Source organism: Botrytis sinoallii (genome assembly GCF_014898435.1).
Source record: "Botrytis sinoallii strain Bc 23 chromosome Unknown BSIN_016, whole genome shotgun sequence".
In the NCBI taxonomy this organism is placed as follows: Eukaryota; Fungi; Ascomycota; class Leotiomycetes; order Helotiales; family Sclerotiniaceae; genus Botrytis; species Botrytis sinoallii.
Genome location: NW_024066043.1, coordinates 522919 through 536075, shown reverse-complemented (window position 1 = coordinate 536075; position 13157 = coordinate 522919). Strand labels below are relative to the sequence as shown.

The 13157-nt window shown below is 43.7% G+C and overlaps 2 protein-coding genes across 2 annotated transcripts; one reads left to right on the top strand and one right to left on the bottom strand.

Moving 5' to 3' along the window:
- Positions 1-245: 245 nt before the first annotated feature.
- EAF02_008534 (uncharacterized protein) lies at positions 246-951 on the bottom strand (the record flags this gene model as incomplete). Its single annotated transcript, XM_038904582.1, has 3 exons — positions 246-464; positions 567-765; positions 920-951. 3 exons carry the CDS (start codon positions 949-951, stop codon positions 246-248), a joined length of 450 nt encoding a protein of 149 aa, XP_038755639.1.
- Positions 952-7390: 6439 nt separating this feature from the next.
- Positions 7391-9398, top strand: EAF02_008533 (uncharacterized protein; the record flags this gene model as incomplete). The annotated part of the gene is made up of 4 exons (XM_038904581.1): positions 7391-7706; positions 8132-8165; positions 8221-8803; positions 8856-9398. The coding sequence occupies 4 exons, from the start codon at positions 7391-7393 to the stop codon at positions 9396-9398; spliced, it is 1476 nt and encodes a 491-aa protein (XP_038755638.1).
- Between the last annotated feature and the right edge of the window lie 3759 nt (positions 9399-13157).

Below are 13157 nucleotides of genomic sequence, written 5' to 3'. Positions count from 1 at the left end.
TCTTGCATGTCAGTTCTTAAGGTACTGTTTTACACAGCACGCAATCTAGATGTAGAGGTTACTTCAAAAAGTGAACCCTCTCTCAGATTGCACAGCACCCATAATAATGAAAATCAATTCACCAACGAAAAAAATGGTTTCATAATTCCTTTCATTTTCATCAAGAACTCCAATAGCCATTTGTTCAGAAGCCATTTATGGTATTTTGAGAAAACCTATAATCCATTCGCTATGAATTTTCCCATTTATGCAACCAATTCAACAACTCCTCCAGCCTCTGTAATCTTTCTCTCTGCCTCCTTGCTGAACCATCTTGCGCGTACAACCAATGGTATTTCTGGGATTCTACCCTTTCCGAGAACTTTTGAGTAGCCGAGTGGGAGGAGGTCGAGGACTGGGACGGTGTCTTTCTTTTCGCCAGAAAGATATTCATCACGCTTCTCGGCTGGGACGAGGGACCAAAGCTAGAGAACAATATTAGTAAATGTATTTTTGTGCCATATTCGTCGCATCTCGAAAGTTCTCAACTTCCCCGCGATCCAAATCGTTTGTAGAACTGAACGTACCTTGTCAAGGTTGACAACTGGCTTCCAGAAGTGGTTGCCTTGCTTGTGGAAGTATCTCATACCGACCTTTCCGAAGTAACCTGGATGGTACTTATCCATGTTGGTTCGGTGGTGATGTTGACCACCAGCAAGACCACGACCACCTGGATGCTTGCGGTGCTTTCCTACACGACCTTTACCGGCGGAAACATGACCGCGGCTATACAGAAGAAATCTCGTCAGCTTCAATTCTTTTTCAGTCCTCCATCCAATGCACTATCAACAACTTCGAGGGGAATTGATCTGGGCGCGCGCGCTCAATCGGTTTGTGATTTTGTCGATAGGAAATTGCGATTTCGAGGGATAGAACGTACTGCTTGCGGGTTTTGCTCAAATGGGTAGGCATCTTGTCGTTGAAAGAGTGCCGTGTGGTTGTCGATGTCTTTGGTGAGACTTTGAAAGTTCGAAAAATGTTAATAGGAATTCAAGCAATTGTGTGGGCGCACGTGGACGCTAGTAAGCGAACAAATAAAATAGTTTTTGCCTCAGGTCCCACAGTTCCATTTCTTCTCACGAACCCTCGCCATGCTTTCTATCTTGTTAATCTCGAAATTAATCTTCTGTTCATTTTTCAAACCTTACTGTGTTGTATAAGGTTGATGAATATTTATTATTTTGTCAGAATTTCAAATGCTCAACATAACCCAAATCTTCTATAGAAAATTTACAATATTTCATGATCCAGCTGATATATTCAGACAAATCCCCAAATTATATGGTCTATAATCATCATAAATCTACCTTCGTGGTATGCGTTCTCTAGAAATCAAGTATTGCACTACCAGTGTGGAACAATCTTTGTACTCTATTGGCCTATTTCTGTATGTTGTACGAATGCAATGTAGGATGCTTCCGCAAAAAGACCTCGTGGGCGAAGTCTCTCTTGATGCGAATGCTCACAAAACAAATTTCCATAAGCCAACCATTTTTCTGAAATCAACCCGTTTCTTGTCATTGCGAGTTCTAAAATGGCTTTTCCCAAGACTTGTGGATTGGAATCATTCGGCACCTCCTAGGCATTTTGCAGTCCATCTTGACTCGACATCTAGTTTTAGGATTGCAATTTTTTGCGCGGATTTTTTGACCAAAGCATCCGGTTTTGATTCGGTTGCTCCATGTTCTCAGACTGTTCTCTTGTATACACGGCTGAATATCCATATCAAACATACCATGGCAATTAGTTAGGCAATCAGCCTAGCATGTCCAAGGACACGAAAACGGTAGCATATTTTCACAAAGCAATCCTGAATGTAACAATTTGAAATCGCAAAATTCGATTGACATCCAAGGCTCACACCCATCCATTTCTCTTGATGCTCTTGATGCGGATGCACCTTTTCATTCGCCAGATTCCTGCAAGATCCATAGATCACGACACTACGTGAAATGGGGAATTGCATGGCAAACCCTCTGCTTTGTGATATTGCTCGCTTTGTATGAGTATGCTCTAGCCATTGGACATCACCTTTGTTTCTCCTCCCTTAATAAGACTGCGGCTGGGTCACCATTACGCCAGCAATGAGCTATCAGGTTTGTTACTATATTTGCTTATGCCACTGCTTCACTATTTGCAGCCGCAATAGAAGCAGCTTACGATCAGCACTTATGGACGTTATTCAAACAGGATTCTTTCTCGCTCAATGGACTTGACGATCTTTTTGCCTTGAAGTCAACGCCTACGGGTTCCTTCAATGTCGAAGTACTTGCACATGCCAAATTGGCCGTACTATCAGCATCTGTTTCCTAGTAGGTAATTCCCCCCTCCTACAAAGTAAGTCGCCATTATTGCTTATTTTTTTCGTACAGGTTGATAGCTCTAGCAGCCATTGCACCGCCTGCTACTTTATCTGTGGTTCTAGGAATTTCTATTGAAAACCAGCCGGCGGAAGTTCCAGCTCTCGACTAGAGCTCGGAAGGATTTTACTATCCAAGGTTCGATACAATCGCTCGGCCGACAGGCGAACTTTCCGCACTCACATCATCTGCAGCCGAAAGGATGGATGTTCTTCCGTATTATATACCGGCCGACAATTCGTCTTACTACTTACAGTTTTGGGGGCCGACTATAAAATGTTCACCATCAACAGATGTCCAAAAGCAAATCTTCAACAAATTTTCCGCCTCACTTCCTGTTGGTACAACAACGCCTTATTCACTTCCGTTCACAGACACTATTTTTACTCCTAATTTAACCCTCTTTTTCTCTTTTGAGCCTGGCTTTCCAATATTTATATTTTCTGCATTCACGCCGCTCTTCGCGGATTTCGGCACCTTCGATTTCGATAATCAGAACCTCTGGTCACTACTGTCTAATTCAAGTATCCATTCGAAACCAAAGATACAATTATGGGTGCAGACCTCGCGAGATAATTTCGTATGCTCGCTAGGCAACACATCTTACAAAGTAGGTAGGTTTTGATGTCGAAAATGGCGATCAAACAATCACCAGTCTTCAAACGATAGGGTTTAAGCCTGTACTAATGGACTTCACGCTGACGGCTTCGATTACTCCAACCCTCATCCCTATACTGAACATGACTCTTACATTGCATCGTTTGTACGTGAAGAGTTTTCTAAAGCTAGTGGGAAACTTCTGATTCGCAAATCTTCCAACTTGATACTAAGAAGTAGGCTCGACACATGTGAGGATTTTACTAACAGTCTGTGGAAAGACGAATTTGTGAAAGGCATCGCTAGTGAGTGTCACTGGATAGAGGACTACGGCTGCAATACAACCCGCTCCATTGTGTGGTCTAACTCGTCGATGCTTGGCCATAGTCGACCAATCAATGCCACTAGGAAACCCAAAGCATGCTCAGCGCAACTCAACTGACGTGAGTAACTTTCAAATACTTGAAGTTTTCGCAGAATTCAAGTTCCTCTAGCGTTATCATTACTACAGTATCTTGGATATCAGTGTGGTGGCAATGAGCAGCACCACAAAGTAAAAGTGCATTTTCATCCAGGTATAGAGGGCCATGCTTATAGTCATTTCACAGGAAGCTAAAATACGTCAATGTGACATCTAGAAGATCAACAAACGTCTACCCGTACAATTCGCGCAGCCTTATATTATCCTACTGCATCGCAGCTTTCATGGCTTTCATAAGGATTATGATAGGCATGTTATCATGCATCAGCAATGGCGTCGCCCATAGCACCGCTTTCTCAGCTCTCGTCGCCACGACGCGCAACCCCGAGCTCCATGCTCCATCCAAGGGTCATTGCATCCAAGGGACATGCATGGGCTCACTAACTCTTGGCAAAGAAATGGCAAAGACGAGATTGGCTTAGAGAGCCGGGAAAGGGCGCTGCGAAGGAAATGGCTGGGACGGATGGAAGTGTTGAAGTTAAACATTCGGGATTTGATTTTGAGGATGATGAGGAAGGGTGGGGTTAAATTTGAAGTAAAATATGCTTATATGGAGTATGAAAAGATTGTGTCTTGGAAATGGGTATTCCATGCGACTGGATACATGGAGGAGGGTCTCGGATATACGGGGCATACGGGGTGTTCCAATGTTTGGGTGTGTTTCCAATTTGTCGATGGACACGAGGCGACATGAATATTCGAGATAGGAGTTTAAACATACTGATGTCTTGCAAGAGATCTACCTAGGACATCGCGTGCTTTAACTCTATAGCAACTCGCTACATTTATTCATCTCGTCTCATTTCACAAAGCAATCTACAGACTCGCATCCATCCTTTTCTATTCAAGTTACTGTAACCCAGTCGACCATTGTTATATCTGTCGAGGCAACTCGGTCTGGCCTGCTCTCTGTTACACTTTCGAGACAAGAGATATTTCACACACCATCAAATCAACCTCCCGTTGCTTTCTCTTATTTCCTCGCTCTACAAACTCTCCCAAGATACCAAACCTACCACACTCATTAAATAGCCAACTGACCCGCACTCTCAGCCCCTTCAATCCATTGCATTATACCCCAAACCCTGAAATTGGTGAACCTTAAGGAACTATCCCCGATAGAAAATGGGAGCTTGTAGTTGATTCGGTACTTCCTTCATGGTAAGTTTTATTGCATATCTGAATTTGGAAAGGTTCGAAAAGACTTGAAAAGATCAGTAATCTCAATATTCAATGCAGAGTATTCGATGCAACGATCCGGAGAGTTTGAGTTCGTTTCGGAATGATTTTATGTGAAATCTCTAATTTATTTAGGCGCAGTAGTGGATTCAAACCTTTCTTTAAGGAATCCTTTAATCCAGGATCACTCATGCAAAACCAAGAAGTATATTCAAAAATTGACAGCCAAAAATAAACTCACTCCCGGTGAGCCCGCAGACAAACCTTTCAATCCCCAGTCCGCTCGGAAAACTTATCCTTCAGCGCATCCGGATAACATCAAGTCAAACCCACACCTCCTTACCGCCATTTCACACATCCGTATCCGTGTGCCCTCATCCGCATCCGTCCGTGTCTCATCCATGATCCATCCATCCCTCCCTCCATACCCAAAAGTCAGGCCGGCTCGCCAGGGCCCATTCATGCCATGCACGGCTCCCACCTGCAATGAAAAGCTACACACAGACATCGACACAAACTCAATTATCCATCTTGGATTCTTGGCATGCATCCCTACCCGCTCACACTCGGCAAACTTACTTTTTCTGCTTGCGGCGCAGGGCTCACTTACCCTGGAGTTATGGACGGTTTACGGTTTGGGTTACCTAAGAAATTTTTCTGTCCACCGGGGTCGCGAAATATGCTTTCGATAGCGACATCGGCATTACTTCATCCTCTCTCCTTCTCATTCGTCCTGTGATATCACCCCGGCAGTCTGCTTCCGTCTTGGCTTCTGTCAGTGTCAGTGCCAGTGTCAGTCTATTGCATAAAATCCATCAACGGTAGCGAGTGAGCCCTTATTTCGATATACTCTAGGTACTCGTGCGGCTAGAAAGTATACAACACCTGCCTCAATAGGATTAAGTTATTGTGGGGAAGCTTTCTAGTGCTAAAAAGGAGCATAAGTCATTGAAATTTGTACTAAAAATAATAGAGCTTCAATATAAACGAGTGATTTAATTAATTCAATTTTCCAAATCTCTATTTAATATAATGAGATTAGAAAAAGTAGTGGATTCTATTAGCCCATTGAAGCCGATATAGCGTATTTAGCGCCGGAGCTGCATACTTTCTGGCAGCACGAGTAGGTACTCGTACACTGTACATTAGGCTTGGAGTACCAAACTAGTAACATGGATTCGCCGTACACAGTGTGATAGTAAGTATCCTTTCAAATATCCAAGCTACAATTGTCTAGAATCAAAGTCTCCGATAGGAGTGGGATAAGAATAGATTACGGTACCGGTAATAGAATGGAGTTCTGTACTTGAGTAAGATATTGCAATTGTAAGCAGACAGCGGGGTTGCAACCCCGCGTTTTTGCTTTTGTTTTCGCTGTCGATTTGTTTGTTTGTCATCAGAGGTGATCTTCTATCTATTTGGGTTTGTATGTATGTATGTATGTGTGTATGCATCTGTCTATCTATTTGTCTACGAAGTATGATCATCCCAACATTCTTCATCCTTCCCGGCGCATCAATTCTATCCTCTCGATAGCAAAACAGTCAGTCAAGTCAGTTTCGTCGAAAGAAATACAACTACAAGCCCGGGTATATACTAGGTAGATATACATAAGAACAGGAATAACCATCTAATCACTCATCTCCATGTATCATATATATATTTCCTTCAACTATCCAACTCCATTATTCCATATTGCGTAAAAATTCGTATCAGTTACCTACCTACCTATATCGATACCAACCTTGGAATACATCGATTTCTACAACCAAAGATTCCGGTGACTGTACTCGGGTTTCGATGAATATCTGTGTACCTATCTGTATATCCTCTCCTCGCCTACCAATATACATACCCAAGTACTCAGGACTCACCATTCGATTCTCTCATCCTCATACAAACATACAAATCCATCTATATTCTCTTTACACATAACCAATCCATCTACCTGCATCCCCATCCCCCTCCCCATCCCCTCACCCCCACCCTCGGCCCCAACATCCGAACCAGGAATAAAATCTCCCATCACCATTAATTACCATTAATCACCATTACCATTCCCTACCTACTCATATCCTCTCCATTCCCATCTACCCGTCAATCAAATCAGTACACCAGGTAGTAATACACTACTCAGTCAAGACCTACTTCCTTACTCAGTACCTACCCCGTACCTACATATACCTACCTACCTACATATACCTACCTACCTAGTAACCACACACCACACCCTCCCCTCAAATCTACATGTGAAGATTGCAAATCAAAATTCTATATAAAAATCTGTCTGCTTTTCCATTCTTGAAAAATCGACTATTGCTCAAAAGATTACAATATCTTCATATATACATTCACATATACATTCACACATCTACATACCTACCTACATATACAACCATATACCCCTTCATATCATCCGAGCTCCAACTCCATCCATTCCCATACAATATTTTCTTCAAGACTTGCTCGGTGTGTGGGGGATGATCCACTTTATCAATCCATCTACCTATCTACCTATCTGTCAATCAACCCATCATTTTTATCTATGACTCCTTCAAGTGAATGATTCAGAGGAGGAATTTTTTTCCTCTCTCGGAGGATTCCAGTTTTTAGATAGATTCTTTTATATAAATCAGGGTTGCCCTTTAAACCGCTGGTTGGATTTCAACATATTACATTATATTATATTATACCATACCATATACATAATCTCTAATTGGAGTCTCCATCCAAAATGGCGAATCCCAATCCCAATCCCAATCCCAATTCTATAAATCCAGAAACCTCCACCGAAGAAACCTCCACCACCTATCCATACCTCCCATCATCCAATCCAATCCACACCTCCAATCCCGACAAAGAAATTGCCAGCTCACCCCACCATTCCAATCACTCCGATCCCGAGCTAACCACCAGCTCCGAGGAAAAAGACACAGCATTTGCAGAAACGCTAGCGCGGAGAACTCGAACCAATGGAACCCAAGTGACGACCGCGAGTTGGAGAGCTCTGGGGCCGCCGCCGGATGGAGGAATGAAAGCTTGGGTGCAAGGTGTGTCTTGTTATTTATTTTTTTATTTTGCGGGTAAGAGGCGGGAGAGGGGAGATTGGAGGAGTGATGAAGGAATGAACATTTGTGAGGAAGGTTGTGGTTTGAGAAGGAGAAGAGAGAAACAAGAATGTTGAAACGGCAAGGAAATGTAGGGACAGCATTGAGAGATCAGACGCCAATATATCTCGCGTGATAGTAGTCTTCATCCGAAATAGCAGTGTAAAGCCCTTGCAAGTGCAGGTACAAGTCCAAGGAAAACTGCGAACATAGATGCGAGAAGAAGGAAATAAGACAGATGAGGAAAGCCGCGCTGAAATACGCCCAAATTATATATTAAATTGAATTGCAGAAAATTGCTAGGGAGATGTCAGTGGTTTAGTATTAGACCTTACCGAACCATGCACTGACTTCATTGTTTTCCGCAGTTATACTCAGTCATCTTGTCATCATGAACACATGGTTAGTATTCCCCAACCATTCCCAATACCTCGCACCCAATCTGACACCACCGCAGGGGGTTCATAAACTCTTTCGGCGTCTTCCAAACCTACTACGTCACCACCCTCAACCGCCCCGCCTCCGATATCTCCTGGATCGGCTCCGTGCAAATCTTCCTCCTCTTTTTCGTCGGTACCTTTACCGGACGTCTCACCGACGCTGGACATTTCCGCTCCGTATTCCTCGTCGGCACCATTATCGGTCTCCTCGGAATCTTCATGACCTCCATCTCCACGACCTATTGGCAAGTATTCCTGGCGCAAGGAATCTGCATGGGTCTCGGTAATGGCTGTTTATTTTGTCCTGCTCTTGCAACTCTCAGTACGTATTTTAGTACCAAGAAGAGTTTAGTGATAGGGATTGCGGCTGCGGGAAGTGCAACTGGTGGTGTGATTTTCCCAATTATGGTGCAACAGTTGTTGCCCAAAATTGGATATGGGTGGACGATGAGGTCGCTGGGTCTTATTCAATTAGTGTGTCTTGGAATTTGTAATATTGGGATTAAGCAGAGAGTTCCCCCGAGGAAGAGTGGTGCTTTGATTGACTATCCATCATTCAAAGACGCTCCATATGTGTTATTTGCAATTGGAATGTTTTTCGTAAGTTGTGGCCATCATGTGTTAATTGACACCCACTGACGATAGCAAACAGAACTTTTGGGGCTTATACTTCGGTTTCTATTACCTTGGAGCATACGCAAGATCAATCATCGGATTGCCACTTGCAGAATCGATAAATATAATAATCATCCTGAATGCCGTTGGGGTAGTAGGTCGCGTCCTACCAAACCACCTGGCAGATCGAGTATTTGGACCCTTGAATACACTTATTCCAATAGCAATCATAGACAGCCTTCTTTGCTTCTGCTGGATTGCCGTATCATCAAGAGGTGGTTTGTATGCATGGTCGGTTATGTATGGAATCTGTGCGGCAGGTATTCAAGGACTATTTCCAGCCGTTTTGAGTAGTCTTACCACAGACCTGAGAAAAGCTGGCGTTAGAATGGGAATGGTATTTACCGTTGTAAGTTTTGCTGTATTGACGGGACCTCCTATCGGAGGAGTGTTAATTCAAAAGAAAAATGGGGGATATGAGTACGCGCAAATCTTTGCCGCTGCTGACTTGTTCATTGGGACTGCATTCTTGATAATGGCAAGGTTAGCGAAATCCAAGAAGTTGTTTGCTAAGATGTGAGAAGGGTTGAGGTCCAAGCTAGACTGCTCTTATGATTGCGGCTATTAGTCTGTCTCATTGTACCATTAGATTAGATAAATACGAGTACCGGGGCGTTTGTAGTCGGATGTTTCCGGTAGTTTAATGATACCCGCGCTGCGCTCGTTGAACACGCAAGCTAAGATTAAACCTTCTGGGGTAAACAAGACATGACTACCTGCAAGCCCATCAAGCCCAGCCACAAGAGATGATTAGGGTTTTCATAACATCCATTGTATCAGCAGTACCTATTTAGTATCACCGATAGTGTCACCGATAGTGAAAGATAGATGCAGGTGAAAAAGCTTTCAACCTTTCCTGACATCACCTGCGGCATACTAATCCAGATGCGTGAGTATGGAAGCCATTCACATTTCCAGATCGGCTTCCTTACCGCATCTGCTCAAAATTGGTAAAGCGGAGAATTCCTTTGTGTCCATTTGTGGGATACCCGCTATCCGTAGATAATTCGGTACAATTTGAAGAGCAGAGCCCCATAATATGACCGAAGCAACACGTGAATTGTGGTACTGTAAGGGTGCAACCACAATGAAATCATGAAAGTTAAAAGGCTGAGCGTTCAAGGTTGACCTCTAGAGAGTGGGCCCTGTGAAGGGGTATTGACACATCGACCGCAGTGTAGGCATGCACGCGTAGCTACCATGCCCAGTTAGCCACGCACAAGCATGGTACTGATGGGTCCAGGGTTCATTCAATGTTTCCGCAAATTTGTCCCTAACCAGTAAGCTGCAACTCACTACTGTAGTTATGGGTATTACCCTTTGACAACCAAGTCGACGACAGTTGGGGAAAGTGAAGGTAGAAAATAATCCTTAAGCAAATGAAGCAACCCGCTACCGGAATTCAGGAACGTGCTATTCCAAGATCTAGGCCAAGAAAACACATTGGCACCAAATTGAAATAGCCAAAAGCTAAGTGGAAGACCTCAAATTGCGATAAAACAAAACAGCATTTCGTTGCTTTTGAAAACTCAACAGTGATATTTGAGATCCCAAGGGTAGCTTGAGCCTTGTCGGCAACCATCAGTGTTTGCAGGCATTTGCCGGCAAGTTGCATTCACTAAAGTCTCTAATAAATGTTCCACCTTGCCAAGGTTGATGGTAAGCTTCAACCTAAGAAGGCCATGGCCATACTTAGAAAAGTACCTAGTAAGTAAGGCTTAGCTTGCCTGTGTATACGAGATATAACGGAAAGCATGATATTTATAGGGAAAACTCGGATGAGGAATTATGCGGCAACATCGGTTGATCCTGTACGTACTCATAAGGCTATAGGCTTATGAGAGTACTTGGAACAACAACAAAGCCAACAAGGTCATTGCTGTCTTACAGCTTTGCAATCCATGCATAAAATACCTCTTTCTAGACAAAGAAAAAGGTCAGATAGGGCTGCGGAGAGACTGCATTGTCCCATCTCATCTGTCTTCGAGATGCAACATCACGAGCGAGAGCAAACCAGACTGACTTGTTTTCCAGCATTAGACTAACTAGTATCAATTTAAGCTTGCCGGTATTCTCCTAAAAGTCGGGATGTTTGGAGCACAAAATTGCCAACACTCAAGACTACGACCGACAAGACTTCGACGTTTGTAGCGCACGGTATTGGCGGTAGCTGAAAGTGGTGATTTGACGCATGCATGCATGGCCTCTAGAAAGAAGGATGACAGCGGGGCGACGGGTGACGTTTGAAGCTGAGACTTGTCATTGGGAATGATTTACCAATAGAGGTTGGTGGACGGACGGTACGACCCATCATACGATCTTGCTACCCTTCTTTTTGGTTGTAACGTATGCTCAACGAACCTTGAAAGATCGATGGTAGGACCCCTCTCACGGAAAAGCTTATGCAGCTGTAGATAGTAAATTTTGTGATCGACTCCCTTGTGCAAGAATGGAATCCAATCAAATCTTGAGTATAAATATAACCCAAAACTCTAAACAATGAAGCGTGTGAAGAGGAAACATTCGTTTTCGTAATTACCTCGAGTTGCCTCGATGATCCTGCTTCATTTAGCGGTCAAGAGATCAAACGCAATCTCATAGAGACGATGATACTTTCGTACGGATGGCATGGTATGATGGCCCGACCCCCAGGAAGTAGTTGGAGTAAGGTGTTGAACCTTATGTAGTGATATCCCCAGCCCAGCGTCTGCAGCTTGATACAGATCACATTAGTGAAAAAAGTCTGTCAAAATGAGGATGGAGCATTTGAGACCTGTCAACGGGAGAGCACCATGCTAGGGGTAGCTATTGGTGGATGAAATCGCAAGAGCAATGGGTCCATGGTAAGATTGGTAAGATGGGGAAAGACTCAGCATTCGGATCCAAATGAAGTTGTTGATAAAGCTTCGGTATGTGCGGCGTGCGGCATGCGCACTGCATTCAATGTGTGACGAGAAAACATGACTCGCAGGTAATAAAGTTTATTGTGATGTGAAGAATCAAGATTGATGATTGAAGTCTGGAAGAAGCTTAGGATATTTGTGTATCTCGTGTATTTGCATCAGTTGCGTGATTTGCTCAATCGGCCTCACCGTAAAGATTACATATTCCCTGGCGAGCCCGGGTAGGTGCATGTAGAGGAAAACTCTAAATTGTATCAGATGCTGCATACAAAGCTCTACACTGCAACCTTCCGGACTTGACCTAACGGGCCACGATATCACTGCTGCTGCTTGCTGCTGCCGATGATTGTGACGATGATGATGATGACGATGATGATGATGATGATGACGCCGATGACGCCGATGAAGCAGTGGGATGAAAGAGGTCAGAAGATAGCTCTTATCGAGACACTTCCTTTGAGACGTAAGTGCTTGGGTTGGGGGAAAACAGCCAGGAGAAGGAGGTAGGGAATTTATCAAGAATTTCTCTCTCTCTCTCTGCCTCTCTCTCGGTCCTTTTTACCACGAACAATACGAGAAATGTGACATTGTGAATTTGTGACTTTCAAGCATGCGCGTGTCAGGGTCCAAAGCAACTTGCGTCCTTGTTCTTCTTCTGCTTCTTCTTCTTCTTCTTCTTCTTCTTCATTCCACGCACGATGTTTGGGCTCGGGAAGCAGAACTCTGGAATCTGCAGTCTGTACCCAATATCTGGTCAACGTTCCCGCGTTCTATTGGAGAAAGAATGCATAAGCATATAATACAAATTCAGGATTTAGAAACCAAATCAATCTAACGGTTTTCTAGAAGCCGCCATCCCCGCCTAAAATGTTCGAAATGGCGGTGCATCAATGCATAAGTCAGGTCCCCGGAGATCATTTACTGGAAGAGGATTGGTTTTGCGATAGGTGTTTAAAGAATTCTCCATGATGCATTTAAAAGACGTTTAGTCTGTATGAGAAAGAGATAGCGGGAGAGAGATAGACAATAAGATGTTGACAATTCATTAGATAATCCAAACCATGCAGGTGTGTAGCTAGCTGTACTTTGACGGTTCAATGCTCATATGAGAGGAAGTATCTTTTAGTCCGTAGATCTGGATGGATCTGGATGGATCCTGTTGATGATACTAGGTATTCGTAGATACTCGTCGACGTCACGGCCAAAGGGAGAATCTGGGAGATATCTTGGAACGTCAGGAATGTCTAACTGCTTTAATCTGCTGCATGTCTCCTGGCGCTCTACTCTTGAGCTGACTATCGTGTCAACCCATTCTTCATACCTTGGTCCATCGTTCGCGATATCCATAGTTTCCTATATCCGTAGTTCCCTTCATC